The 26882-nt window shown below is 54.7% G+C and overlaps 1 protein-coding gene across 5 annotated transcripts in view; it reads left to right on the top strand.

Moving 5' to 3' along the window:
* LOC116937823 (splicing regulator ARVCF-like) overlaps window positions 1-26882 on the top strand; it is a 44297-nt gene that overhangs the window by 1176 nt on the left and 16239 nt on the right. For all 5 annotated transcript variants that reach the window (XR_012931845.1, XR_012931844.1, XR_012931843.1 and 2 more), the window contains exons 1-5: window positions 1-2371; window positions 8154-8394; window positions 9456-9729; window positions 13774-13894; window positions 16210-16360. The exon at window positions 1-2371 is cut by the window's left edge. Coding sequence is in view for 2 of the 5 variants with exons in the window: in XM_032944939.2 (XP_032800830.2) it covers window positions 2237-2371; window positions 8154-8394; window positions 9456-9729; window positions 13774-13894; window positions 16210-16360 (922 nt within the window). In the remaining 3 variants the exon portion in view is untranslated. The remainder of the gene's footprint in view (window positions 2372-8153; window positions 8395-9455; window positions 9730-13773; window positions 13895-16209; window positions 16361-26882) is intronic.

Genomic DNA, 26882 nt, shown 5'->3' with positions numbered 1-26882 from the left:
GTGTACATGATGGTGATGATGGTGGTACAGGTGATGATGATGATGGTACAGGTATGATGGTGATGGTGATGATGATGATGGTTATGATGATGATGATGCAGGTGATGATGATGATGATGATGGTACAGGTATGATGGTGATGATGATGATGATGCAGGTGATGATGATGATGGTACAGGTATGATGCTGCTGTACCACCCAGCCGAGGACGTGGTGGGACTCCACGTTGCGCTGTGTAGATGATGAGGATGATGCAGGTGATGATGATGATGATGGTACAGGTATGATGATGATGATGATGGTACAGGTCTGATGGTGATGATGATGGTGATGATGATGGTGATGATGATGGTGATGATGGTACAGGTATGATGGTGATGATGATGGTACAGGTATGATGATGATGATGATGATGCAGGTGATGGTGATGATGGTACAGGTATGATGCTGCTGTACCACCCAGCCAAGGACGTGGTGGGACTCCACGTTGCGCTGTGTAGATGGTGGTGATGATGGTGGTACAGGTGATGATGATGGTGATGATGGTACAGGTATGATGCTGCTGTACCACCCAGCCGAGGACGTGGTGGGACTCCACGTTGCGCTGTGTAGATGATGGTGATGATGGTGATGATGATGATGCAGGTGATGATGATGGTGATGATGGTACAGGTATGATGGTGATGGTGATGATGATGGTGATGATGTTACAGGTATGATGGTGATGATGATGGTGATGATGGTACAGGTATGATGGTGATGATGATGCATGTGATGATGGTGATGATGTTACAGGTATGATGCTGCTGATCCACCCAGCCGAGGACGTGGTGGGACTCCACGTTGCGCTGTGTAGATGGTGGTGATGATAGTACAGGTATGATGGTGATGATGCAGGTGATGGTGATGATGGTACAGGTATGATGCTGCTGATCCACCCAGCCCAGGACGTGGTGGGACTCCACGTTGCGCTGTGTAGATGATGGTTATGATGATGATGATGGTGATGATGGTGATGATGGAACAGGTATGATGATGATGATGGTGATGATGTTACAGGTATGATGCAGGTGATGATGATGGTGATGATGTTACAGGTATGATGCTGCTGATCCACCCAGCCGAGGACGTGGTGGGACTCCACGTTGCGCTGTGTAGATGATGGTTATGATGATGATGGTGATGATGGTGATGATGGAACAGGTATGATGATGCAGGTGATGATGGTGATGATGTTACAGGTATGATGCTGCTGATCCACCCAGCCGAGGACGTGGTGGGACTCCACGTTGCGCTGTGTAGATGATGGTTATGATGATGATGATGGTGATGATGGTGATGATGGAACAGGTATGATGATGATGATGATGGTGATGATGTTACAGGTATGATGCAGGTGATGATGATGGTGATGATGTTACAGGTATGATGCTGCTGATCCACCCAGCCGAGGACGTGGTGGGACTCCACGTTGCGCTGTGTAGATGATGATGATGATACAGGTGATGATGATGGTGATGATGGTGATGATGATGATGATGGTGATGATGGTGATGATGGTGATGGTACAGGTATGATGATGGTGATGATGATGGTGATGATGTTACAGGTATGATGCTGCTGATCCACCCAGCCGAGGACGTGGTGGGACTCCACGTTGCGCTCTGTAGATGGTGGTGATGATGGTGGTACAGGTGATGATGGTGATGATGGTACAGGTATGATGGTGATGATGGTGATGATGGTGATGGTACAGGTATGATGGTGATGATGGTGATGATGGTGATGGTACAGGTATGATGATGATGGTGATGATGATGTTACAGGTATGATGGTGATGATGATTATGGTGATGATGTTACAGGTGATGATGGTGATGATGGTACAGGTATGATGGTGATGATGATGGTGATGATGTTACAGGTATGATGCTGCTGTACCACCCAGCCGAGGACGTGGTGGGACTCCACGTTGCGCTGTGTAGATGATGGTGATGATGGTGATGATGGTACAGGTATGATGATGATGGTGATGATGATGATGGTACAGGTATGATGGTGATGATGATGCTGGTGATGATGTTACAGGTATGATGGTGATGATGATGATGGTGATGATGTTACAGGTATGATGCTGCTGATCCACCCAGCCGAGGACGTGGTGGGACTCCACGTTGCGCTGTGTAGATGGTGATGATGATGATGATGCAGGTGATGATGGTGATGATGTTACAGGTATGATGCTGCTGATCCACCCAGCCGAGGACGTGGTGGGACTCCACGTTGCGCTGCTGTCCGGCTGCACCAACTCCGCCACGCTCGAAGCCTCAGCCGGGACTCTGCAGAATCTCACGGCCTCATCGCACTGGGAGGTGGGGGGGGTGGTGGTGGGGGGGGGAGTGGTGGGGGGGGTGGTGCGGGGGGGTGGTGGGTGGTGGTGGGGGGGGTTGGTGGGGGGAGTGGTGGGGGGGAGTGTTGGGGGGGTGGTGGTGGGGGGGGGGTTAGGGGGAGTGGTGGGGGGGAGTGGTGGGGGGAGTGGTGGGGGGAGTGGTGGGGGGAGTGGTGGAGGTGGTGAGTGATGGGGGGGTGGTGGCGGGGGGAGTGGTGGTGGGGGGGGTGGGGGGGTGGTGGAGGGAGTGGTGGGGGGGTGGTGGTGGGGGGTGGTAGGGGGAGTGGTGGGGGGGGAGTTGTGGTGGGGGAGTGGTGGTGGGTGGGTGGTGGTGGTGGGTGAGTGGTGGTGGGGGTAGTGGTGGGGGGAGTGGTGGGGGGAGTGGTGGTGGGTCTAGTGGTGGGGGGAGTGGTGGAGGGAGTGGTGGGGGGGGCGAGCGGGTGGAGCATTGGGGGTTGTCGGTGGTGACGTGGACGGTGGTGACAGTGGTGACGCTGGTGACGATGGTGACGGTGGTGACGGTGGTGAAGGTGGTGACGGTGGTGACGTTGGTGACGGTGGTGACGGTGGTGATGGTGGTGAAGGTGGTGATGGTGGTGACGGTGGTGAAGGTGGTGATGGTGGTGACGGTGGTGACGGTGGTGATGGTGGTGACGGTGGTGACGGTGGTGAAGGTGGTGACGGTGGTGACGGTGGTGAAGGTGGTGACGGTGGTGACGTTGGTGACGGTGGTGACGGTGGTGATGGTGGTGAAGGTGGTGATGGTGGTGACGGTGGTGAAGGTGGTGATGGTGGTGACGGTGGTGACGGTGGTGATGGTGGTGACGGTGGTGACGGTGGTGAAGGTGGTGACGGTGGTGACGGTGGTGAAGGTGGTGACGGTGGTGACGTTGGTGACGGTGGTGACGGTGGTGAAGGTGGTGATGGTGGTGACGGTGGTGACGGTGGTGATGGTGGTGATGGTGGTGAAGGCGGTGACGGTGGTGACGGTGGTGAAGGTGGTGAAGGTGGTGACGGTGGTGACGGTGGTGAAGGTGGTGACGACGTTACCCTTGGTGACATTCACGGTGACGGTGACGACGGTGACGGTGGTGACGGTGACGTTGACGGTGGTAACGTTGACGGTGGTGACGATGTTGACGATGTTGACGATGATGAAGATGTTCACGGTGGTGACGGTGATGATGCTGACGGTGGTTACGTTGACGGTGGTGATGATGCTGACGATGATGATGACGATGTTGACGGTGTTGACGATGTTGAAGACGTTGACGGTGACGACGTTGATGGTGACGTTGACGGTGACGGTGGTGACGGTGGTGACGGTGGTGACGGTGGTGAAGGTGGTGAAGGCGCTGACGGTGGTGACGGTGGTGACGGTGGTGACGGTGGTGACGGTGAAGGTGGTGACGGTGGTGAATGTGGTGATGGTGGTGACGGTGGTGACGGTGGTGAAGATGGTGACGGTGGTGTAGGTGGTGATGGTGATGGTGGTGTAGGTGGTGACGGTGGTGACGGTGGTGACGGTGGTGACGGTGGTGACGTTGGTGACGGTGGTGACGGTGGTGATGGTGGTGAAGGTGGTGATGGTGGTGACGGTGGTGAAGGTGGTGATGGTGGTGACGGTGGTGACGGTGGTGATGGTGGTGACGGTGGTGACGGTGGTGAAGGTGGTGACGGTGGTGACGGTGGTGAAGGTGGTGACGGTGGTGACGTTGGTGACGGTGGTGACGGTGGTGAAGGTGGTGATGGTGGTGACGGTGGTGACGGTGGTGATGGTGGTGATGGTGGTGAAGGCGGTGACGGTGGTGACGGTGGTGAAGGTGGTGACGGTGGTGAAGGTGGTGACGGTGGTGAAGGTGGTGACGGTGGTGACGGTGGTGAAGGTGGTGACGACGTTACCCTTGGTGACATTCACGGTGACGGTGACGACGGTGACGGTGGTGATGGTGACGTTGACGGTGGTAACGTTGACGGTGGTGACGATGTTGACGATGTTGACGATGATGAAGATGTTCACGGTGGTGACGGTGATGATGCTGACGGTGGTTACGTTGACGGTGGTGATGATGCTGACGATGATGATGACGATGTTGACGGTGTTGACGATGTTGAAGACGTTGACGGTGACGACGTTGATGGTGACGTTGACGGTGACGGTGGTGACGGTGGTGACGGTGGTGACGGTGGTGAAGGTGGTGAAGGCGCTGACGGTGGTGACGGTGGTGACGGTGGTGACGGTGGTGACGGTGAAGGTGGTGACGGTGGTGAATGTGGTGATGGTGGTGACGGTGGTGACGGTGGTGAAGATGGTGACGGTGGTGTAGGTGGTGATGGTGATGGTGGTGTAGGTGGTGACGGTGGTGACGGTGGTGACGGTGGTGACGTTGGTGACGGTGGTGACGGTGGTGATGGTGGTGAAGGTGGTGATGGTGGTGACGGTGGTGAAGGTGGTGATGGTGGTGACGGTGGTGACGGTGGTGATGGTGGTGACGGTGGTGACGGTGGTGAAGGTGGTGACGGTGGTGACGGTGGTGAAGGTGGTGACGGTGGTGACGTTGGTGACGGTGGTGACGGTGGTGAAGGTGGTGATGGTGGTGACGGTGGTGACGGTGGTGATGGTGGTGATGGTGGTGAAGGCGGTGACGGTGGTGACGGTGGTGAAGGTGGTGACGGTGGTGAAGGTGGTGACGGTGGTGAAGGTGGTGACGGTGGTGACGGTGGTGAAGGTGGTGACGACGTTACCCTTGGTGACATTCACGGTGACGGTGACGACGGTGACGGTGGTGACGGTGACGTTGACGGTGGTAACGTTGACGGTGGTGACGATGTTGACGATGTTGACGATGATGAAGATGTTCACGGTGGTGACGGTGATGATGCTGACGGTGGTTACGTTGACGGTGGTGATGATGCTGACGATGATGATGACGATGTTGACGGTGTTGACGATGTTGAAGACGTTGACGGTGACGACGTTGATGGTGACGTTGACGGTGACGGTGGTGACGGTGGTGACGGTGGTGACGGTGGTGAAGGTGGTGAAGGCGCTGACGGTGGTGACGGTGGTGACGGTGGTGACGGTGGTGACGGTGAAGGTGGTGACGGTGGTGAATGTGGTGATGGTGGTGACGGTGGTGACGGTGGTGAAGATGGTGACGGTGGTGTAGGTGGTGATGGTGATGGTGGTGTAGGTGGTGACGGTGGTGACAGTGGTGAAGGTGGTGAAGGTGGTGACGTTGGTGACAGTGGTGAAGGTGGTGACGGTGATGACGGTGACGGTGACGGTGGTGACGGTGGTGACGATGGTGAAGGTGGTGACGTTGGTGACGGTGGTGAAGGTGGTAACCGTGATGGTGGTGTAGGTGGTGACGGTGGTGAAGGTGATGATGGTGGTGAAGGTGGTGACGTTGGTGACGGTGGTGAAGGTGGTGACGGTGATGACGGTGACGGTGACGGCGGTGACGGTGGTGACGATGGTGAAGGTGGTGACGTTGGTGACGGTGGTGAAGGTGGTGACGGTGATGACGGTGACGGTGACGGTGGTGACGGTGGTGACGGTGGTGAAGGTGGTGACGACGTTACCCGTGGTGACATTCACGGTGACGGTGACGACGGTGACGGTGGTGACGGTGACGTTGACGGTGGTAACGTTGACGGTGGTGACGATGTTGACGATGTTGACGATGACGGTGTTGACGATGATGAAGATGTTCACGGTGGTGACGGTGGTGACGCTGACGGTGGTTATGTTGACGGTGGTGATGATGCTGACGATGATGATGACGATGTTGACGGTGTTGACGATGTTGAAGACGTTGACGGTGACGACGTTGATGGTGACGTTGACGGTGGTGACGTTGACGGTGACGGTGGTGACGGTGGTGACGGTGGTGACGTTGACAGTGACGGTGACGGTGGTGACGTTGACGGTGACGGTGGTGACGTTGACGGTGGTGAAGGTGGTGAAGCTGGTGAAGGCGGTGAAGGTGGTGATGGTGGTGTTGATGGTGACGATGGTGACGGTGACGTTGACGGTGGTGACGGTGACGGTGGTGACGGTGGTGACGTTGACGGTGACGGTGACGGTGATGGTGGTGACGGTGGTGACGGTGACGGTGGTGACGGTGGTGATGTTGACGGTGACGGTGACGGTGGTGACGTTGACGGTGGTGACGGTGACGGTGATGGTGGTGACGTTGACGGTGGTGACGTTGACGGTGGTGACGGTGATGGTGGTGACGTTGACGGTGGTGATGGTGATGGTGGTGACGTTGACGGTGACGGTGACCGTGATGGTGACGGTGGTGAAGGTGGTGAAGGTGGTGACGGTGGTGAAGGTGGTGAAAGTGGTGAAGGTGCTGACGGTGGTTATGTTGACGGTGGTGATCATGCTGACGATGCTGACGATGATGACGACGATGTTGATTGTGTTGACGATGTTGAAGACGTTGACGGTCATGACGTTGATGGTGACGTTGACAGCGGTGACGTTGACGGTGGTGACGTTGACGGTGACGGTGACCGTGGAGACGTGGACGGTGGTGACGTTGACGGTGATCTTGACGGTGGTGACGGTGATGGTGGTGACGTTGACGGTGACGGTGGTGACGTTGACGGTGACGGTGACGGTTGTGATGGTGACGGTGGGACGGTGGTGATGGTGACGGTGATGACGTTGACGACGTTGATGGTGACGGTGATGGTGGTGACGTTGACGGTGGTGACGTTGACGGTGACGGTGACCGTGGAGACGTGGACGGTGGTGACGTTGACGGTGATCTTGACGGTGGTGATGGTGATGGTGGTGACGTTGACGGTGACGGTGGTGACGTTGACGGTGACGGTGACGGTTGTGATGGTGACGGTGGGACGGTGGTGATGGTGACGGTGACGGTGATGACGTTGACGACGTTGATGGTGACGGTGATGGTGGTGACGTTGACGGTGGTGACGTTGACGGTGACGGTGACCGTGGAGACGTGGACGGTGGTGACGTTGACGGTGATCTTGACGGTGGTTACGGTGGTGACGGTGACGGTGGTGACGGTGGTAACGTTGACGGTGGTGAAGTTGGTGAAGGTGGTGAAGATGGTGACGGTGGTGTTGATGGTGACGGTGGTGACGGTGGTGACGGTGACTGGTGACGGTGACGGTGGTGATGTTGATGGTGGTGACATTGACGGTGGTGACGGTGGTGACGGTGGTGACGGTGACGGTGGTGACGGTGGTGACGGTGGTGACGGTGACGGTGGTGAAGGCGGTGAAGGTGGTGACGGTGGTGATGGTGGTGACGGTGGTGTTGATGGTGACGGTGGTGAAGGTGGTGACGGTGGTGAAGGTGGTGACGGTGGTGAAGGTGGTGACGGTGGTGACGGTGGTGAAGGTGGTGAAGGTGGTGAAGGCGGTGACGCTGACGATGGTGACATTGACGGTGGTGATGATGTTGACGATGATGATGACGATGATGACGATGTTGACGATGTTGACGACGATGACGATGACGATGATGACGACGTTGATGACGATGTTGACGTTGACGATGTTGACGTTGTTGACGATGTTGACGATGATGACGATGTCGATGATGATGACGATGTTGACGATGATGACGATGTTGATGATGATGACGATGTCGATGATGGTGACGATGTTGACGATGATGACGATGATGACGATGATGACGATGTCGATGATGATGACGATGTTGATGATGATGACGATGTTGATGATGATGATGACGATGTTGACGTTGGTGAGTGCAGTGCGCCCAGCGGGTGAGGACCCTTGTGAGGAGCCAACGCGGCCTCCCGGTTCTCGTGGAGCTCCTGCGCTGCGAGAGTGAGCGAGTGGTGAGCGGTGAGCGAGTGGTGAGCGGTGAGCGAGCGGTGAGCGGTGAGCGAGCGGTGAGCGGCGAGCGAGCGGTGAGCGGTGAGCGAGTGGTGATCGCCGCAGCAACCGCCCTCCGCAACCTGGCCATGGACACACGCAACCGGGAGCTCATCGGTACGCTCACCCCTCGCTCACCACTCGCTCACCACTCACTCACTCATACACTCACTCGCTCACTCATACACTCACTCATACACTCACTCACTCACTCATACACTCACTCATACACTCACTCACTCACTCATACACTCACTCACTCACTCATACACTCACTCATACACTCACTCACTCATACACTCACTCACTCATACACTCACTCACTCATACACTCACTCATACACTCACTCACTCATACACTCACTCACTCATACACTCACTCATACACTCACTCACTCATTCATACACTCACTCATACACTCACTCATACGCTCACTCAGTCATACACTCACTCACTCATTCATACACTCACTCACTCATACACTCACTCACTCATACACTCACTCATACACTCACTCATACACTCACTCACTCATACACTCACTCACTCATACACTCACTCACTCATACACTCACTCATACACTCACTCACTCATACACTCACTCACTCATACACTCACTCATACACTCACTCACTCATACACTCACTCACTCACTCATACACTCACTCATACACTTACTCATACACTCACTCATACACTCACTCACTCATACACTCACACACTCATACACTCACCCACTCACCCACCCACTCACTCTCTCACCCACTCACTCAGCCACTCACTCACCAACTCACTCACCCACTCACTCACTCACCCACCCACTCACTCACCCACCCACTCACTCACTCACCCACTCACACACTCACTCACCCACTCACTCACTCACCCACTCACCCACTCACCCACTCACTCACTCACTCACCCACTCACTCACCCACTCACTCACCCACTCACCCACTCACCCACTCACTCACCCACTCACTCACTCACCCACTCACTCACTCACCCACTCACTCACCCACTCACCCACTCACTCACTCACTCACCCACTCACTCACTCACCCACTCACTCACTCACTCACCCACTCACTCACCCACTCACCCACTCACTCACTCACCCACTCACTCACCCACCCACTCACTCACTCACCCACTCACCCTCTCTCCCTGTTGCAGGCAAGTACGCGATGTGTGACCTTCTGGACAAGTTGCCACACACTGGAGGTGGTGGTGGTGGTGGTGGCGGCGGTGGTGGCGGTGTTCGTGTGGTGATGGTGGCACACTCGGAGGAGATGGTGTTGGCGATACTCCATGCCCTGCTGGAGATCGTCAGTGATTGTGGTGGTGGTGGTGGCGGTAGCGGTGGCGGTGGTGGCGGTGGTGGCCACAACGCCAAGGCCCTGATGGATGCGGGGGGCGTGGAGAGGCTGGGCAGCATCGCGCGGACCAAGTGAGCCACACACAGACACACACACAGGCACACACACACAGACACACACAGACACACACACAGACACACACAGACACACATACACACACACACAGACACACACACACAACAACAACAACAACAACCGCCATTCGCCACTAAGTGGCGGTGACGTCACCACGACGCTTGTGCCAGGCTAGGTGCACCCTGAGGCCACGTGAAGCGTCGAACGCCCGCTGGCAGGAGGTCACGGGGCAGACCCAGCAGGTGCCACGGGTCGACTGACTGAGATGACTGGCTGATGCACCACCTGTGCCCCCTACTGTGCCAATCTGCTGTGCTTTGGCCACCCGGCGCTCCACTCGTTGTTGTGAGCGTCGCTCCTCCGCCCTCTGTTGTTGTTGGAGGGCGACTACCTCCAACTGCCCAGTAGCATCCTTCACGAGCCTCCTCCACAGAGGCCGATCTTGACACTGCTGGTACCAGTCATCGGCAAGTCCACTCAGCTCCACGTCCTCCTGTACCACATCACTCCATCTCTTCTCTAGCCCATGCCGCGCCCGCTTAGCCCCCTAGATCAGGTCGAACAAAAGTTGTTTCGGCATGCGGTGGCTGGGCATGCGGGCTACATGACCCAGCCATCACAGCCTTCCCCGCCGGAGGAGCTCACCGATGGGACCTTGCCCAGATATTTCAAGGATTTGTGAGCTCCTCACACAATCCAGTCTGGTTAAAAACAGGATGGATCGTAGGCAGGCCAGCCTAAATGTTTCTAAACGGCGAAGATGTTGCATTAGGGGGGTCCACGTTTCGCAAGCCTAGAGAAGGGAGCGAATGACCGTGGCCGAGAAGACCTGAAGCTTAGTGCGGAGCGACAGACCATGTAGCTTCTACACAGCGTTATGCAACCGATGAAAAGATATTGCCGCTCGATTGATTTGGAGTGAGACCACCGCTGTTAAAGTGGAGCCGGTCATAAGCACACTGCCCAGGTATGGGAAACTCTCCACTCTCTCCACAACTGCCCCATCACCGATTGGGAGTTGTGGAGATGAAGTGTCCGATGGTACAAAATACCCAGGCAGGTGCTTAGTTTTATCTGTACCAAATGGAGATTCCCCCGGTACAGCTATTGAAGGCTTCAATAGCTGTACCGGGGGAATGGCTCTGACTCCCGGCTACGTAGTTTTACCCGGGCCCGCTAACCATCATGAAGGTCCATAATGATCGTGAGCAGGGGGTCAGGGACTCCAAAAGCACAAAGAACAACCCAGAGCCCAGGCCTAGTGATGGTATCATAGGCCTTGACCGGGTCAATAAAGCAGAGATGTAGGTCTTGTTGGAATTCCCTACACCTCTGCTGTAGCAGACGGACAGAAAATATGGCATCTGTGCAGGACCGCCCTTTCCTGAAACCGCATTGGGGCTCCGCAAGCCTCTCCTCAGCGTGCCTGGCAAGGCGATGTTGAATAATCCTTGCCAGGACCTTTCCCTGCACAATGAGGAGTGAGATGCCCCTGTAGTTGTTACAGTCTGTGCGGTCCCCCTTCTTAAAGAGGGGGACCACCAGGGCATCCTTCCAAACCTGCGGAACCCGTCCAGTGGTCCAGACTGTTGTTATGATGTCATATAGGGCAGTCTGTGCACAAATGCCACCCTCCCTCAGCATTTCGCTTGGGAGATCATCTCTGCCCGGTGCCTTTCCTGGTCTCAGACTTTGGATCGCCTTCAGTACTTCCTCAACAGATGGCACCTCAGCCAGCCACTCACAGGGGGTGACTTCTTCCAATATTTGAGGCACCGCAGCCTAAGCAGGGTCATCCCCACTTTGTGCCACGATGTTTTTCTGGCTGAGGGGTTTCTCCTCCCCCAGGACCTCACAGAAATGCTCAGCAAATCTGCGAACCTGTTCCTGAAGTCGGAGATTGGATCACCGTTTTTTCCACTAATGATGGTAAATGGTGTGGCGCTGCAGGTTACTTTTTTGATGGAGTTAAATAGGGATTTGTGATCGCGGGCCAGTGAGGCAGACTCCATCTCCTCAGCACCCATGCTTGCAGCGCCTCACGGCTCTCCAAACCTCCGAGTGAAGGCTGCGGTAAGCCTCCTCATTCTCTGACGTGGGATGCTGTAGCCAATGACAGTGGGCCTGTCGCTTTTTCTCAACTATCCTGAACACCTCCTCTGTCAGCCAGGGTCTCTGGGGAGGTCTGGACTGCGTACCCAAAGCAGCCATTGCAGCTGCATGAGCCACAGTCTTAAACCTCGCCCATTTACCCTCGACATCAGGAGGAGTGGGGGACGATGCCAACCCCAGCCGCAAGTGATGATGAAATTCTCGCTTACAACTTTCATCAGCTGAGACCAGGCCACTTTAGGTTGGAATGTGGTCCTGGGTGTACACCCACCACAAGAGTGGAAGAATGGCAGGCGCATCTTACAGATGACTAATCGATGGTCAGAGGGCAGATCAGCTCCACGGTAGGTCCTGGTGTCAAGGACATCGGCTCGCATCCACCGGTCCGTCACTACGTAGTCCAGCAGATGTTCTTGCTTGGACCCGGCATGCATCCATGATGTTGTGTGGATGCGCCGATGCCGGAACAGCGTGTTGGTAATTACAAGCCCATGGGCTGCGCAAAAATCTAGCAGCCTCCTACCGTTGTTATTGAGCTGATCTGGCCCATGCCCTCCAATCACTCCAGACCAGGTGCCAGCATCATGACCAACTCGGGCATTGAAGTCACCCAGCAAGATGACTCTATCCCGAGGTGACACTTTAGCCAGCACCTGTGACAGGAGGTCACAGAAGGCATCTGACTCATCGGCTTTACCTGCATTCCTCCACGGATGTTCGTCTTCAGTAACCACGACCACCACTCCGCGCCCCCGGTTGATTGGAAGGCGAGCCCAAAGTAGCCTGGGGCTTACAGCTTCCCACACCTCACCGCCACGCTCCCACGCCCCCCTTCATTCTTTTGTTCAGGAGTAGAGCCACTCCCTGTTGTTTGGCAGTCTGCTGCCCCAAGTAGAGGACTGTCCACCCCTCAATGTGGCAGGAGCCAGAGCCGGTCCACCGGACCTCCTGAATACCACAGAGATCCAGGCGGTATTGGTCCAGCTCCCGACAGAGGAGTGGCAGCCTCTCCTCCGCAGTGATCGTTCGAACATTCCACGTGGCCATGAGTGTATGAGTGAGTGAGTGTATGAGTGAGTGAGTGTATGAGTGAGTGAGTGTGTGAGTGAGTGAGTGTATGAGTGAGTGAGTGTATCAGTGAGTGAGTGCCTGAGTGAGTGAGTGTATGAGTGAGTGTATGAGTGTGTGTATGAGTGAGTGAGTGTATGAGTGAGTGTATGAGTGTATGAGTGAGTGAGTGTATGAGTGAGTGAGTGTATGAGTGAGTGTATGTGTGAGTTAGTGAGTGTGTGAGTGAGTGTGTGTGTGTATGAGTGAGTGTTTGTCTGAAAGTGAGTGAGTGGGGTAACTGTGTGTGTGTGTCTGTGTGTGTGTCTGTGTGTGTGTCTGTGTGTGTGTCTGTGTGTGTGTCTGTGTGTGGGTGTGAGTCTGTGTGTGAATGTGTGCGTGTGTGTGTGTCTGTGTGTGTGTGTCTGTGTGTGTGTGTCTGTGTGTGTGTGTCTGTGTGTGTGTGTCTGTGTGTGTGTCTGTGTGTCTGTGTGTGTCTCTGTGTGTGTCTGTGTGTGTGTCTGTGTGTGTCTGCGTGTGTGTCTGTGTGTATGTGTGTCTGTGTGTGTGTCACTGTGTGTGTCTGTGCCTGTGTGTGACTGTGTGTGTGTCTGTGTGTGTGTGTCTGTGTCTGTGTGTGATTGTGTGTGACTGTGTCTGTGTGTGTCTGTGTGTGTCTCTGTGTGACTGTGTGTGTCTCTGTGTGTGTCTGTGTGTGTGTCTGTGTGTGTGTGTCTGTGTGTGTCTGTGTGTGTCTCTGTGTGACTGTGTGTGTCTCTGTGTGTGTCTGTGTGTGTGTGTCTGTGTGTGTCTGTGTGTGTCTCTGTCTGACTGTGTGTGTCTCTGTGTGTGTCTGTGTGTGTGTGTCTGTGTGTGTACAGGGACGGGAGTTTCTCTGCCCGTGAGGTTCGTGCTGCTACTGCCGTTCTGCGTCGCCTGTGGTCTCACCCCGTGGTGAGGAAGCAGCTCACCAGGGACGGCTGGAGGAAGGGAGACTTTCAGGTACTCACCACTCACCACCCTCCACTCACCACTCACCACTCACTACCCCCCACCCTCCACTCACCACCCTCCACCCCCGACTCACCACTCACCACTCACCACCCCCCACTCACCACTCACCACCCCCCACCCCCCACTCACCACTCACCACCCTTCACCCCCCACTCACCACTCACCACTCACCACCCCCCACTCACCACTCATCACCCCCCACTCACCACTCACCACTCACCACCCTCTCACTCACCACTCACCACTCACCACCCCCCACTCACCACTCACCACCCTCCACTCACCACTCACCACTCACCACCCTCCACTCACCACCCCCCACTCACCACTCACCACTCACCACCCTCCACTCACCACCCCCCACTCACCACTCACCACCCTCCACTCACCACTCTCCACTCACCACCCCCCACTCACCACTCACCACCCTCCACTCACCACCCCCCACTCACCACTCACCACCCTCCATACACCACTCACCACTCACCACCCTCCACTCACCACTCACCACTCATCACCCTCCACTCACCACTCACCACTCTCCACTCACCACCCCCCACTCACCACTCACCACCCTCCACTCACCACTCACCACTCACTACCCCCCACCCTCCACTCACCACTCACCACCCTACACTCACCACTCACCACCCACCACTCACCACTCACCACCCTCCACTCACCACTCACCACTCCCACTCACCAATCACCACCCCCCACCCTCCACTCACCACTCACCACCCTCCACTCACCACCCCCCACCCTCCACTCACCACTCACCACCCACCACTCACCACTCACCACCCCCCACCCTCCACTCACCACTCACCACCCTCCACTCACCACTCACCACCCACCACTCACCACTCACCACCCTCCACTCACCACTCACCACCCCCACTCACCAATCACCACCCCCCACCCTCCACTCACCACTCACCACCCTCCACTCACCACTCACCACTCACCACCCTCCACTCACCACTCACCACCCTCCACTCACCACTCACCACCCTCCACTCACCACTCACCACCCTCCACTCACCACTCATCACCCCCCACTCACCACCCTCCACTCACCACCCCCCACTCACCACTCACCACCCTCCACTCATCACTCACCACCCCCCACTCACCACTCACCACCCTCCACTCACCACTAACCACTCACCACTCACCACTCACGACCCTCCACTCACCACCCTCTGTGTGTGTCTGTGTGTGTGTCTGTGAGTGTGTCTGTGTGTGTGTCTTTGTGTGTGTGTGACTGTGTGTGTGTGTCTGTGTGTGTGTCTGTGTGTGTGTGTCTGTCTGTGTGTGTGTCTGTGTGTGTGTCTGTGTGTCTGTGTGTGTGTCTGTGTGTGTGTCTGTGAGTGTGTTTGTGTGTGTGTCTGTGTGACCGGCTCCAGTTTAACAGCAGAGGTCTCACTCCGAATCAGTCGAGCGGCAATATCTTTTCATCGGTTACGTAACGCTGTGTGGAAGCTAACTGGTCTAAGCTTCAGGTCTTCTCGGCCACGGTCATTCCCTCCCTTCTCTACGCTTGCGAAACGTGGAACCCCTTAATGGAACATCTTCGCCGGTTAGAAACATTTAGGCTGGCCTGCCTACGATCCATCCTGGGTTTAACCAGGCTGGATTGCGTGAGGAGCTCACAAATCCTCGAAAGAAGTGGACAATGTCCCATCGGTGAGCTCCTCCGGCAGGCAAGGCTGCGATGGCTGGGACATGTAGCCCGCATGCCCAGCCACCACATGCCGAAACAGCTTTTGTTCGGCCGGATCGCGGGGGCTAAATGGGCGCGGCACGGGCTAGAGAGGAGATGGAGTGATGTGGTACAGGAGGACGTGGAGCTGAGTGGACTTGCCGATGACCGGTACCAGCGGTGTCAAGATCGGCCTCTGTGGAGGAGGCTCGTGAAGGATGCTACTGGGCAGTTGGAGGCAGTCGCCCTCCAACAACAACGGAGGGCGGAGGAGCGACGCTCATAACAACGAGCGGAGCGCCGGGTGGCTAAAGCACAGCAGGTTGGCACAGTAGGGGTCACAGGTGGTGCATCAGCCAGTCATCTCAGTCAGTCGACCCGTGGCACCTGGGTCTGCCCCGTGACCTCCTGCCAGCGGGCGTTCGACACTTCACGTGGCCTCAGGGTGCACATAGCCTGGCACAAGCGTCGTGGTGACGTCACCGCCACTTAGTGGCGAATGGCGGTTGTTGTTGTGTGTCTGTGTGTGTGTCTGTGTGTGTGTCACTGTGTGTGTGTCTGTGTGTGTGTCTCTGTGTGTGTCTTTGTGTGGGTGCAGGCGACCCTGGTGAGGGGGTACGATGGGGGTCCCCGTGGGGCTAAGGAGGGTCCCCGTGGGGGTCCCCGTGGGGGTCCCCGTGGGGGTCACCTCCCTGCTGATGCCCCACTGCTCAAGGACTCGTGGGGAGCGAGCCTGGGACCTCACAAGGGTACCTCATGTCGTTAATATACACACACTCTCATATATATACACTCTGTGGGTGGGGTGTTGTTGTGTCTATGGGTGGCGGTGTTGTTGAGTGGGTGGCAGTGTTGTTGAGTCTATGGGTGGCGGTGTTGCTGAGTCTATGGGTGGCGGTGTTGTTGAGTCTATGGGTGGCGGTGTTGTTGAATCTATGGGTGGCGGTGTTGTTGAGTGTATGGGTGGCCGTGTTGTTGAATCTATGGGTGGCATTGTTGTTGAGTCTATGGGTGGCAGTGTTGTTGTGTCTATGGGTGGCGATGTCGTTGAGTCTATGGGTGGCGGTGTTGTTGAGTCTATGGGTGGCAGTGTTGTTGAGTCTATGGGTGGCGGTGTTGTTGTGTCTATGGGTGGCGTTGTTGTTGAGTCTATGGATGGTGGTGTTGCTGAGTCTATGGGTGGCGGTGTTGTTGAGTCTATGGGTGGCGGTGTTGTTGAATCTATGGGTGGCGGTGTTGTTGAGTGTATGGGTGGCCGTGTTGTTGAATCTATGGGTGGCATTGTTGTTGAGTCTATGGGTGACAGTGTTGTTGTGTCTATGGGTGGCGGTGTCGTTGAGTCTATGGGTGGCGGTGTTGTTGAGTCTATGGGTGGCAGTGTTGTTGAGTCTATGGGTGGCAGTGTTGTTGAGTCTATGGGTGGCTGTGTTGTTGTGTCTATGGGTGGCGTTGTTGTTGAGTCTATGGATGGTGGTGTTGCTGAGTCTATGGGTGGCGGTGTTGTTGAGTCTATGGGTGGCGGTGTTGTTGAGTCTATGGGTGGCGGTGGTGTTGAATTCTATGGGTGGCAGTGTTGTTGAGTCTATGGGTGGCAGTGTTGTTGAGTCTATTGGTGGTGGTGTTGTTGAAGTCTATGGGTGGCAGTGTTGTTGAGTCTATGGGTGGCGGTGTTGTTGAGTCTATGGGTGGCGGTGTTGTTGAGTCTATGGGTGGCAGTGTTGTTGTGTCTATATGTGGCGGTGCTGTTGAGTCTATGGGTGGCGGTGTTGTTGAGTCTATGGGTGGCGGTGTTGTTGAGTCTATGGGTGGCGGTGTTGTTGAGTCTATGGGTGGCGGTGTTGTTGAGTCTATGGGTGGCGTGTTGTTGAGTCTATGGGTGGCGGTGTTGTTGTGTCTATTGGTGGCGGTGTTGTTGAGTCTATGGGTGGCGGTGTTGTTGAGTCTATGGGTGGCGGTGTTGTTGAGTCTATGGGTGGCGGTGTTGTTGAGTCTATGGGTGGCGGTGTTGTTGAGTCTATGGGTGGCGGTGTTGTTGAGTCTATGGGTGGCGGTGTTGTTGATTGGGTGGCGATGTTGTTGAGTCTATGGGTGGCGGTGTTGCTGAGTCTGTGTGTGGCGGTGTTGTTGAGTCTATGGGTGGCGGTGTTGTTGAGTCTATGGGTGGCGGTGTTGTTGAGTCTATTGGCGGCGGTGTTGTTGAGTCTATGGGTGGCGGTGTTGTTGAGTCTATGGGTGGCGGTGTTGTTGAGTCTATGGGTGGCGGTGTTGTTGAGTCTATGGGTGGCGGTGTTGCTGAGTCTATGGGTGGCGGTGTTGTTGAGTCTATGGGTGGCGGTGTTGTTGAGTGTATGGGTGGCCGTGTTGTTGAATTTATTGGTGGCATTGTTGTTGAGTCTATGGGTGGCAGTGTTGTTGTGTCTATGGGTGGCGGTGTCATTGAGTCTATGGGTGGCGGTGTTGTTGAGTCTATGGGTGGCAGTGTTGTTGAGTCTATGGGTGGCGGTGTTGTTGTTTCTATGGGTGGCGGTGTTGTTGAGTCTATGGGTGGCGTGTTGTTGAGTCTATGGGTGGCGGTGTTGTTGTGTCTATTGGTGGCGGTGTTGTTGAGTCTATGGGTGGTGGTGTTGTTGAGTCTATGGGTGGCGGTGTTGTTGAGTCTATGGGTGGCGGTGTTGTTGAGTCTATGGGTGGCGGTGTTGTTGAGTCTATGGATGGCGGTGTTGTTGAGTCTATGGGTGGCGGTGTTGTTGATTGGGTGGCGATGTTGTTGAGTCTATGGGTGGCGGTGTTGCTGAGTCTGTGTGTGGCGGTGTTGTTGAGTCTATGGGTGGCGGTGTTGTTGAGTCTATGGGTGGCGGTGTTGTTGAGTCTATTGGCGGCGGTGTTGTTGAGTCTATGGGTGGCGGTGTTGTTGAGTCTATGGGTGGCGGTGTTGTTGAGTCTATGGGTGGCGGTGTTGTTGAGTCTATGGGTGGCGGTGTTGTTGAGTCTATGGGTGGCAGTGTTGTTGAAGCCTATGGGTGGCGGTGTTGTTGAGTCTATGGGTGGCGGTGTTGTTGAAGTCTATGAGTGGCGGTGTTGTTGAGTCTATGGGTGGCGGTGTTGTTGAGTCTATGGGTGGCGGTGTTGTTGTGTCTATGGGTGGCGGTGTTGTTGATTCTATGGGTGGCAGTGTTGTTGAGTCTATTGGTGGCGGTGTTGTTGAGTCTATGGGTGGCAGTGTTGTTGAGTCTATGGGTGGCGGTGTTGTTCAGTCTATGGGTGGCGGTGTTGTTGTGTCTATGGGTGGTGGTGTGGTTGAGTCTATGGGTGGCGGTGTTGTTGTGTCTATGGGTGGTGGTGTGGTTGAGTCTATGGGTGGCGGTGTTGTTGATTCTATGGGTGGCAGTGTTGTTGTGTCTATGGTTGGTGGTGTTGTTGAGTCTATGGGTGGCAGTGTTGTTCAGTCTATGTGTGGCGGTGTTGTTTAGTCTATGGGTGGCGGTGTTGTTGAGTCTATGGGTTGCGGAGTTTGTTGAGTCTATGGGTGGCGGTGTTGATGAGTCTATGGGTGGCGGTGTTGTTGAAGCCTATGGGTGGCGGTGTTGTTGAGTTTATGGGTGGCGGTGTTGATGAGTCTTTGGGTGGCGGTGTTGTTGAGTCTATGGGTGGCGGTGTTGTTGAAGCCTATGGGTGGCGGTGTTGTTGAGTCTATGGTTGGCGGTGTTGTTGAGTCTATGGGTGGCGGTGTTGTTGAGTCTATGGGTGGCGGTGTTGATGAGTCTTTGGGTGGCGGTGTTGTTGAGTCTATGAGTAGCAGTTTTGTTGAAGTCTATGGGTGGCGGTGTTCTTGAGTGGGTGGCGGTGTTGTTGAGTCTATGGGTGGCGGTGTTGTTGAGTTTATGGCTGGCGGTATTGTTGATTCTATGGGTGGCAGTGTTGTTGAAGTCTATGGGTGGTGGTGTTGTTGTGTCTATGGGTGGCGGTGTTGTTGAGTCTATGGGTGGCGGTGTTGTTGAGTCTATGGGTGGCGGTGTTGTTGAGTCTATGGGTGGCGGTGTTGTTGAGTCTATGGGTGGCGGTGGTGTTGAGTCTATGGGTGGCCGTGTTGTTCAGTCTATGGGTGGTGGTGGTGTTGAGTCTATGGGTGGCGGTGTTGTTGAGTCTATGGGTGGCGGTGTTGTTGAGTCTATGGGTGGCGGTGTTGTTGAGTCTATGGGTGGCGGTGTTGTTGAGTCTATGGGTGGTGGTGTTGTTGATTCTATGGGTGGTGGTGTTGTTGAATCTATGGGTGGCGGTGTTGTTGAGTCTATGGGTGGCAGTGTTGTTGAGTCTATGAGTGGTTGTGTTGTTGAGTCTATGGTTGGCCGTGTTGTTGAGTCTATGGGTGGCGGTGTTGTTGAGTCTATGGGTGGCAGTGTTGTTGAGTCTATGGGTGGCGGTGTTGTTGATTCTATGGGTGGCGGTGTTGTTGAGTCTATGGGTGGCGGTGTTGTTGAGTCTATGGGTGGCGGTGTTGTTCAGTCTATGGGTGGCGGTGGTGTTGAGTCTATGGGTGGCGGTGTTGATGAGTCTATGGGTGGCAGTGTCGTTGAGTCAATGGGTGGCGGTGTTGTTGAAGTCTATGGGTGGCAGTGTTGTTGAGTCTATGGGTGGCGGTGTTGTTCAGTCTATGTGTGGCGGTGTTGTTGAGTCTATGGGTGGCGGTGTTGTTCAGTCTATGGGTGGCGGTGTTGTTGAGTCTATGGGTGGCGGTGTTGTTGAGTCTATGGGTGGCAGTGTTGTTGAGTCTATGGGTGGCGGTGTTGTTCAGTCTATGGGTGGCGGTGTTGTTGAGTCTATGGGTAGCGGTGTTGTTGAGTCTATGGGTGGCGGTGTTGTTGAGTCTATGGGTAGCGGTGTTGTTGAGTCTATGGGTGGCGGTGTTGTTGAATCTATGGGTGGCGGTGTTGTTGAGTCTATGGGTGGCGGTGTTGTTGAGACTATGGGTGGCAGAGTTTGTTGAGTCTATGGGTGGCGGTGTTGTTGAGTCTATGGGTGGCGGTGTTGTTGAGACTATGGGTGGCGGAGTTTGTTGAGTCTATGGGTGGCGGTGTTGTTGAGTCTATGGGTGGCAGTGTTGTTGAGACTATGGGTGGCGGAGTTTGTTGAGTCTATGGGTGGCGGTGTTGTTGAGTCTATGGGTGGCAGTGTTGTTGAAGTCTATGGGTGGCGGTGTTGTTGAGTCTATGGGTGGCAGTGTTGTTGAGTCTATGGGTGGCGGTGTTGTTGAGTCTATGGGTGGCGTGTTGTTGAGTCTATGGGTGGCGGTGTTGTTGTGTCTATTGGTGGCGGTGTTGTTGAGTCTATGGGTGGCGGTGTTGTTGAGTCTATGGGTGGCGGTGTTGTTGAGTCTATGGGTGGCGTTGTTGTTGAGTCTATGGGTGGCGGTGTTGTTGAGTCTATGGCTGGCGGTGTTGTTGAGTCTATGGGTGGCGGTGTTGTTGATTGGGTGGCGATGTTGTTGAGTCTATGGGTGGCGGTGTTGCTGAGTCTGTGTGTGGCGGTGTTGTTGAGTCTATGGGTGGCGGTGTTGTTGAGTCTATGGGTGGCGGTGTTGTTGAGTCTATTGGCGGCGGTGTTGTTGAGTCTATGGGTGGCGGTGTTGTTGAGTCTATGGGTGGCGGTGTTGTTGAGTCTATGGGTGGCGGTGTTGTTGAGTCTATGGGTGGCGGTGTTGCTGAGTCTATGGGTGGCGGTGTTGTTGAGTCTATGGGTGGCGGTGTTGTTGAGTGTATGGGTGGCCGTGTTGTTGAATCTATGGGTGGCATTGTTGTTGAGTCTATGGGTGGCAGTGTTGTTGTGTCTATGGGTGGCGGTGTCGTTGAGTCTATGGGTGGCGGTGTTGTTGAGTCTATGGGTGGCAGTGTTGTTGAGTCTATGGGTGGCGGTGTTGTTGTTTCTATGGGTGGCGGTGTTGTTGAGTCTATGGGTGGCGTGTTGTTGAGTCTATGGGTGGCGGTGTTGTTGTGTCTATTGGTGGCGGTGTTGTTGAGTCTATGGGTGGCGGTGTTGTTGAGTCTATGGGTGGCGGTGTTGTTGAGTCTATGGGTGGCGGTGTTGTTGAGTCTATGGGTGGCGGTGTTGTTGAGTCTATGGGTGGCGGTGTTGTTGAGTCTATGGGTGGCGGTGTTGTTGATTGGGTGGCGATGTTGTTGAGTCTATGGGTGGCGGTGTTGCTGAGTCTGTGTGTGGCGGTGTTGTTGAGTCTATGGGTGGCGGTGTTGTTGAGTCTATGGGTGGCGGTGTTGTTGAGTCTATTGGCGGCGGTGTTGTTGAGTCTATGGGTGGCGGTGTTGTTGAGTCTATGGGTGGCGGTGTTGTTGAGTCTATGGGTGGTGGTGTTGTTGAGTCTATGGGTGGCGGTGTTGTTGAGTCTATGGGTGGCAGTGTTGTTGAAGCGTATGGGTGGCGGTGTTGTTGAGTCTATGGGTGGCGGTGTTGTTGAAGTCTATGAGTGGCGGTGTTGTTGAGTCTATGGGTGGCGGTGTTGTTGAGTCGATGGGTGGCGGTGTTGTTGTGTCTATGGGTGGCGGTGTTGTTGATTCTATGGGTGGCAGTGTTGTTGAGTCTATTGGTGGCGGTGTTGTTGAGTCTATGGGTGGCAGTGTTGTTGAGTCTATGGGTGGCGGTGTTGTTCAGTCTATGGGTGGCGGTGTTGTTGTGTCTATGGGTGGTGGTGTGGTTGAGTCTATGGGTGGCGGTGTTGTTGTGTCTATGGGTGGTGGTGTGGTTGAGTCTATGGGTGGCGGTGTTGTTGATTCTATGGGTGGCAGTGTTGTTGTGTCTATGGTTGGTGGTGTTGTTGAGTCTATGGGTGGCAGTGTTGTTCAGTCTATGTGTGGCGGTGTTGTTTAGTCTATGGGTGGCGGTGTTGTTGAGTCTATGGGTTGCGGAGTTTGTTGAGTCTATGGGTGGCGGTGTTGATGAGTCTATGGGTGGCGGTGTTGTTGAAGCCTATGGGTGGCAGTGTTGTTGAGTTTATGGGTGGCGGTGTTGATGAGTCTTTGGGTGGCGGTGTTGTTGAGTCTATGGGTGGCGGTGTTGTTGAAGCCTATGGGTGGCGGTGTTGTTGAGTCTATGGTTGGCGGTGTTGTTGAGTCTATTGGTGGCGGTGTTGTTGAGTCTATGGGTGGCGGTGTTGATGAGTCTTTGGGTGGCGGTGTTGTTGAGTCTATGAGTAGCAGTTTTGTTGAAGTCTATGGGTGGCGGTGTTCTTGAGTGGGTGGCGGTGTTGTTGAGTCTATGGGTGGCGGTGTTGTTGAGTCTATGGGTGGCGGTGTTGTTGAGTTTATGGCTGGCGGTATTGTTGATTCTATGGGTGGCGGTGTTGTTGAAGTCTATGGGTGGTGGTGTTGTTGTGTCTATGGGTGGCGGTGTTGTTGAGTCTATGGGTGGCGGTGTTGTTGAGTCTATGGGTTGCGGTGTTGTTGAGTCTATGGGTGGCGGTGTTGTTGAGTCTATGGGTGGCGGTGGTGTTGAGTCTATGGGTGGCCGTGTTGTTCAGTCTATGGGTGGTGGTGGTGTTGAGTCTATGGGTTGGGGTGTTGTTGAGTCTATGGGTGGCGGTGTTGTTGAGTCTATGGGTGGCGGTGTTGTTGAGTCTATGGGTGGCGGTGTTGTTGAGTCTATGGGTGGTGGTGTTGTTGATTCTATGGGTGGTGGTGTTGTTGAATCTATGGGTGGCGGTGTTGTTGAGTCTATGGGTGGCAGTGTTGTTGAGTCTATGAGTGGTTGTGTTGTTGAGTCTATGGTTGGCCGTGTTGTTGAGTCTATGGGTGGCGGTGTTGTTGAGTCTATGGGTGGCAGTGTTGTTGAGTCTATGGGTGGCGGTGTTGTTGATTCTATGGGTGGCGGTGTTGTTGAGTCTATGGGTGGCGGTGTTGTTGAGTCTATGGGTGGCGGTGTTGTTCAGTCTATGGGTGGCGGTGGTGTTGAGTCTATGGGTGGCGGTGTTGATGAGTCTATGGGTGGCAGTGTCGTTGAGTCAATGGGTGGCGGTGTTGTTGAAGTCTATGGGTGGCAGTGTTGTTGAGTCTATGGGTGGCGGTGTTGTTCAGTCTATGTGTGGCGGTGTTGTTGAGTCTATGGGTGGCGGTGTTGTTCAGTCTATGGGTGGCGGTGTTGTTGAGTCTATGGGTGGCGGTGTTGTTCAGTCTATGGGTGGCGGTGTTGTTGAGTCTATGGGTGCCAGTGTTGTTGAGTCTATGGGTGGCGGTGTTGTTCAGTCTATGTGTGGCGGTGTTGTTGAGTCTATGGGTGGCGGTGTTGTTCAGTCTATGGGTGGCGGTGTTGTTGAGTCTATGGGTGGCGGTGTTGTTGAGTCTATGGGTGGCAGTGTTGTTGAGTCTATGGGTGGCGGTGTTGTTCAGTCTATGGGTGGCGGTGTTGTTGAGTCTATGGGTAGCGGTGTTGTTGAGTCTATGGGTGGCGGTGTTGTTGAGTCTATGGGTAGCGGTGTTGTTGAGTCTATGGGTGGCGGTGTTGTTGAATCTATGGGTGGCGGTGTTGTTGAGTCTATGGGTGGCGGTGTTGTTGAGTCTATGGGTGGCGGTGTTGTTGAGACTATGGGTGGCAGAGTTTGTTGAGTCTATGGGTGGCGGTGTTGTTGAGTCTATGGGTGGCGGTGTTGTTGAGACTATGGGTGGCGGAGTTTGTTGAGTCTATGGGTGGCGGTGTTGTTGAGTCTATGGGTGGCAGTGTTGTTGAAGTCTATGGGTGGCGGTGTTGTTGAGTCTATGGGTGGCAGTGTTGTTGAGTCTATGGGTGGCGGTGTTGTTGAGTCTATGGGTGGCAGTGTTGTTGAATCTATGGGTGGCGGAGTTGTTGAGTCTATGGGTGGCGGTGTTGTTGAGTCTATGGGTGGCGGTGTTGTTGAGTCTATGGGTGGCGGTGTTGTTGAGTCTATGGGTGGCGGTGTTGTTGAGTCTATGGGTGGCGGTGTTGTTGATTCTATGGGTGGCGGTGTTGTTGAGTCTATGGGTGGCGGTGTTGTTGAGTCTATGGGTGGCAGTGTTGTTGAAGCCTATGGGTGGCGGTGTTGTTGAGTCTATGGGTGGCGGTGTTGTTGAAGTCTATGAGTGGCCGTGTTGTTGAGTCTATGGGTGGCGGTGTTGTTGAGTCTATGGGTGGCGGTGTTGTTGTGTCTATGGGTGGCGGTGTTGTTGATTCTATGGGTGGCAGTGTTGTTGAGTCTATTGGTGGCGGTGTTGTTGAGTCTATGGGTGGCAGTGTTGTTGAGTCTATGGGTGGCGGTGTTGTTCAGTCTATGGGTGGCGGTGTTGTTGGGTCTATGGGTGGTGGTGTGGTTGAGTCTATGGGTGGCGGTGTTGTTGTGTCTATGGGTGGCGGTGTTGTTGATTCTATGGGTGGCAGTGTTGTTGTGTCTATGGTTGGTGGTGTTGTTGAGTCTATGGGTGGCAGTGTTGTTTAGTCTATGTGTGGCGGTGTTGTTTAGTCTATGGGTGGCGGTGTTGTTGAGTCTATGGGTTGCGGAGTTTGTTGAGTCTATGGGTGGCGGTGTTGATGAGTCTATGGGTGGCGGTGTTGTTGAAGCCTATGGGTGGCGGTGTTGTTGAGTTTATGGGTGGCGGTGTTGATGAGTCTTTGGGTGGCGGTGTTGTTGAGTCTATGGGTGGCGGTGTTGTTGAAGCCTATGGGTGGCGGTGTTGTTGAGTCTATGGTTGGCGGTGTTGTTGAGTCTATGGGTGGCGGTGTTGTTGAGTCTATGGGTGCCGGTGTTGATGAGTCTTTGGGTGGCGGTGTTGTTGAGTCTATGGGTGGCGGTGTTGTTGAGTCAATGGGTGGCGGTATTGTTGAGTCTATGGATGGGGGTGTTGTTGAGTGGGTGGCGGTGTTGTTGTGTCTATGGGTGGCGGTATTGTTGAGTCTATGGATGGGGGTGTTGTTGAGTCTAAGGGTGGCGGTGTTTCTGAGTCTATGGGTGGCAGTGTTGTTCAGTCTATGGGTTGCGGTGTTGCTGTGTCTATGGGTGGCGGTGTTGTTGAGTCTTTGGGTGGCGGTGTTGTTGAGTCTATGGGTGGCGGTGTTGTTGTGTCTATGGGTGGCGGTGTTGTTGAGTCTATGGGTGGCGGTGTTGTTGAGTCTATGGGTGGCGGTGTTGTTGAGTCTATGGGTGGCGGTGTTGTTGAGTCTATGGGTGGCGGTGTTGTCGAGTCTATTGGTGGTGGTGTTGTTGAGTCTATGGGTGGCGGTGTTGTTGAGTCTATGGGTGGCGGTGTTGTTGAATCTATTGGTGGCGGTGTTGTTGAGTCTATGAGTGGTTGTCTTGTTGAGTCTATGGGTGGCGGTGTTGTCGAGTCTATGGGTGGCGGTGTTGTTGAGTCTATGCGTGGCGGTGTTGTTGAGTCTATGGGTGGCGGTGTTGCTGAGTCTATGGGTGGCGGTGTTGTTGAGTCTATGGGTGGCGGTGTTGTTGAGTCTATGGGTGGCGGTGTTGTTTTGTCTATGGGTGGCGGTGTTGTTGAGTCTATGGGTGGCAGTGTTGTTGAGTCTATGGGTGGCAGTGTTGTTGAGTCTATGGGTGGCAGTGTTGTTGAGTCTATGGGTGGCGGTGTTGTTGTGTCTATGGGTGGCGGTGTTGTTGAGTCTATGGGTGGCGGTGTTGTTGAGTCTATGGGTGGCGGTGTTGTTGAGTCTATGGGTGGTGGTGTTGTTGAAGTCTATGGGTGGCGGTATTGTTGAGTCTATGGGTGGCGGTGTTGTTGAGTATATGGGTGGCGGTGTTGTTCAGTCTATGGGTGGCGGTGTTGTTGAGTCTATGGGTGGCGGTGTTGTTGAGTCTATGGGTGGCGGTGGTGTTGAGTCTATAGGTGGCGGTGTTGTTGAGTCTATGGGTGGCGGTGTTGTTGAGTCTATGGGTGGCGGTGTTGTTGAGTCTATGGGTGGTGGTGTTGTTGAAGTCTATGGGTGGCGGTGTTGTTGAGTCTATGGGTGGCGGTGTTGTTGAGTATATGGGTGGCGGTGTTGTTCAGTCTATGGGTGGCGGTGTTGTTGAGTCTATGGGTGGCGGTGTTGTTGAGTCTATGGGTGGCGGTGTTGTTGAGTCTATGAGTGGCAGTGTTGTTGAGTCTATGGGTGGCGGTGTTGTTGAGTCTATGGGTGGCGGTGTTGTTGAGTCTTTGGGTGGCGGTGTTGTTGAGTCTATGGGTGGCGGTGTTGTTGAGTCTATGGGTGGCGGTGTTGTTGAGTCTATGGGTGGCGGTGTTGTTGAGTCTATGGGTGGCGGTGTTG

This window comes from Petromyzon marinus (assembly GCF_048934315.1).
Source record: "Petromyzon marinus isolate PM22_M1 ecotype Great Lakes invasive population chromosome 84 unlocalized genomic scaffold, UKy_Petmar_22M1.pri1.0 chr84_unloc.7, whole genome shotgun sequence".
In the NCBI taxonomy this organism is placed as follows: Eukaryota; Metazoa; Chordata; class Hyperoartia; order Petromyzontiformes; family Petromyzontidae; genus Petromyzon; species Petromyzon marinus.
Note: the sequence above shows the minus strand (reverse complement) of the source record. Positions and strands in the feature narration are given on the sequence as shown.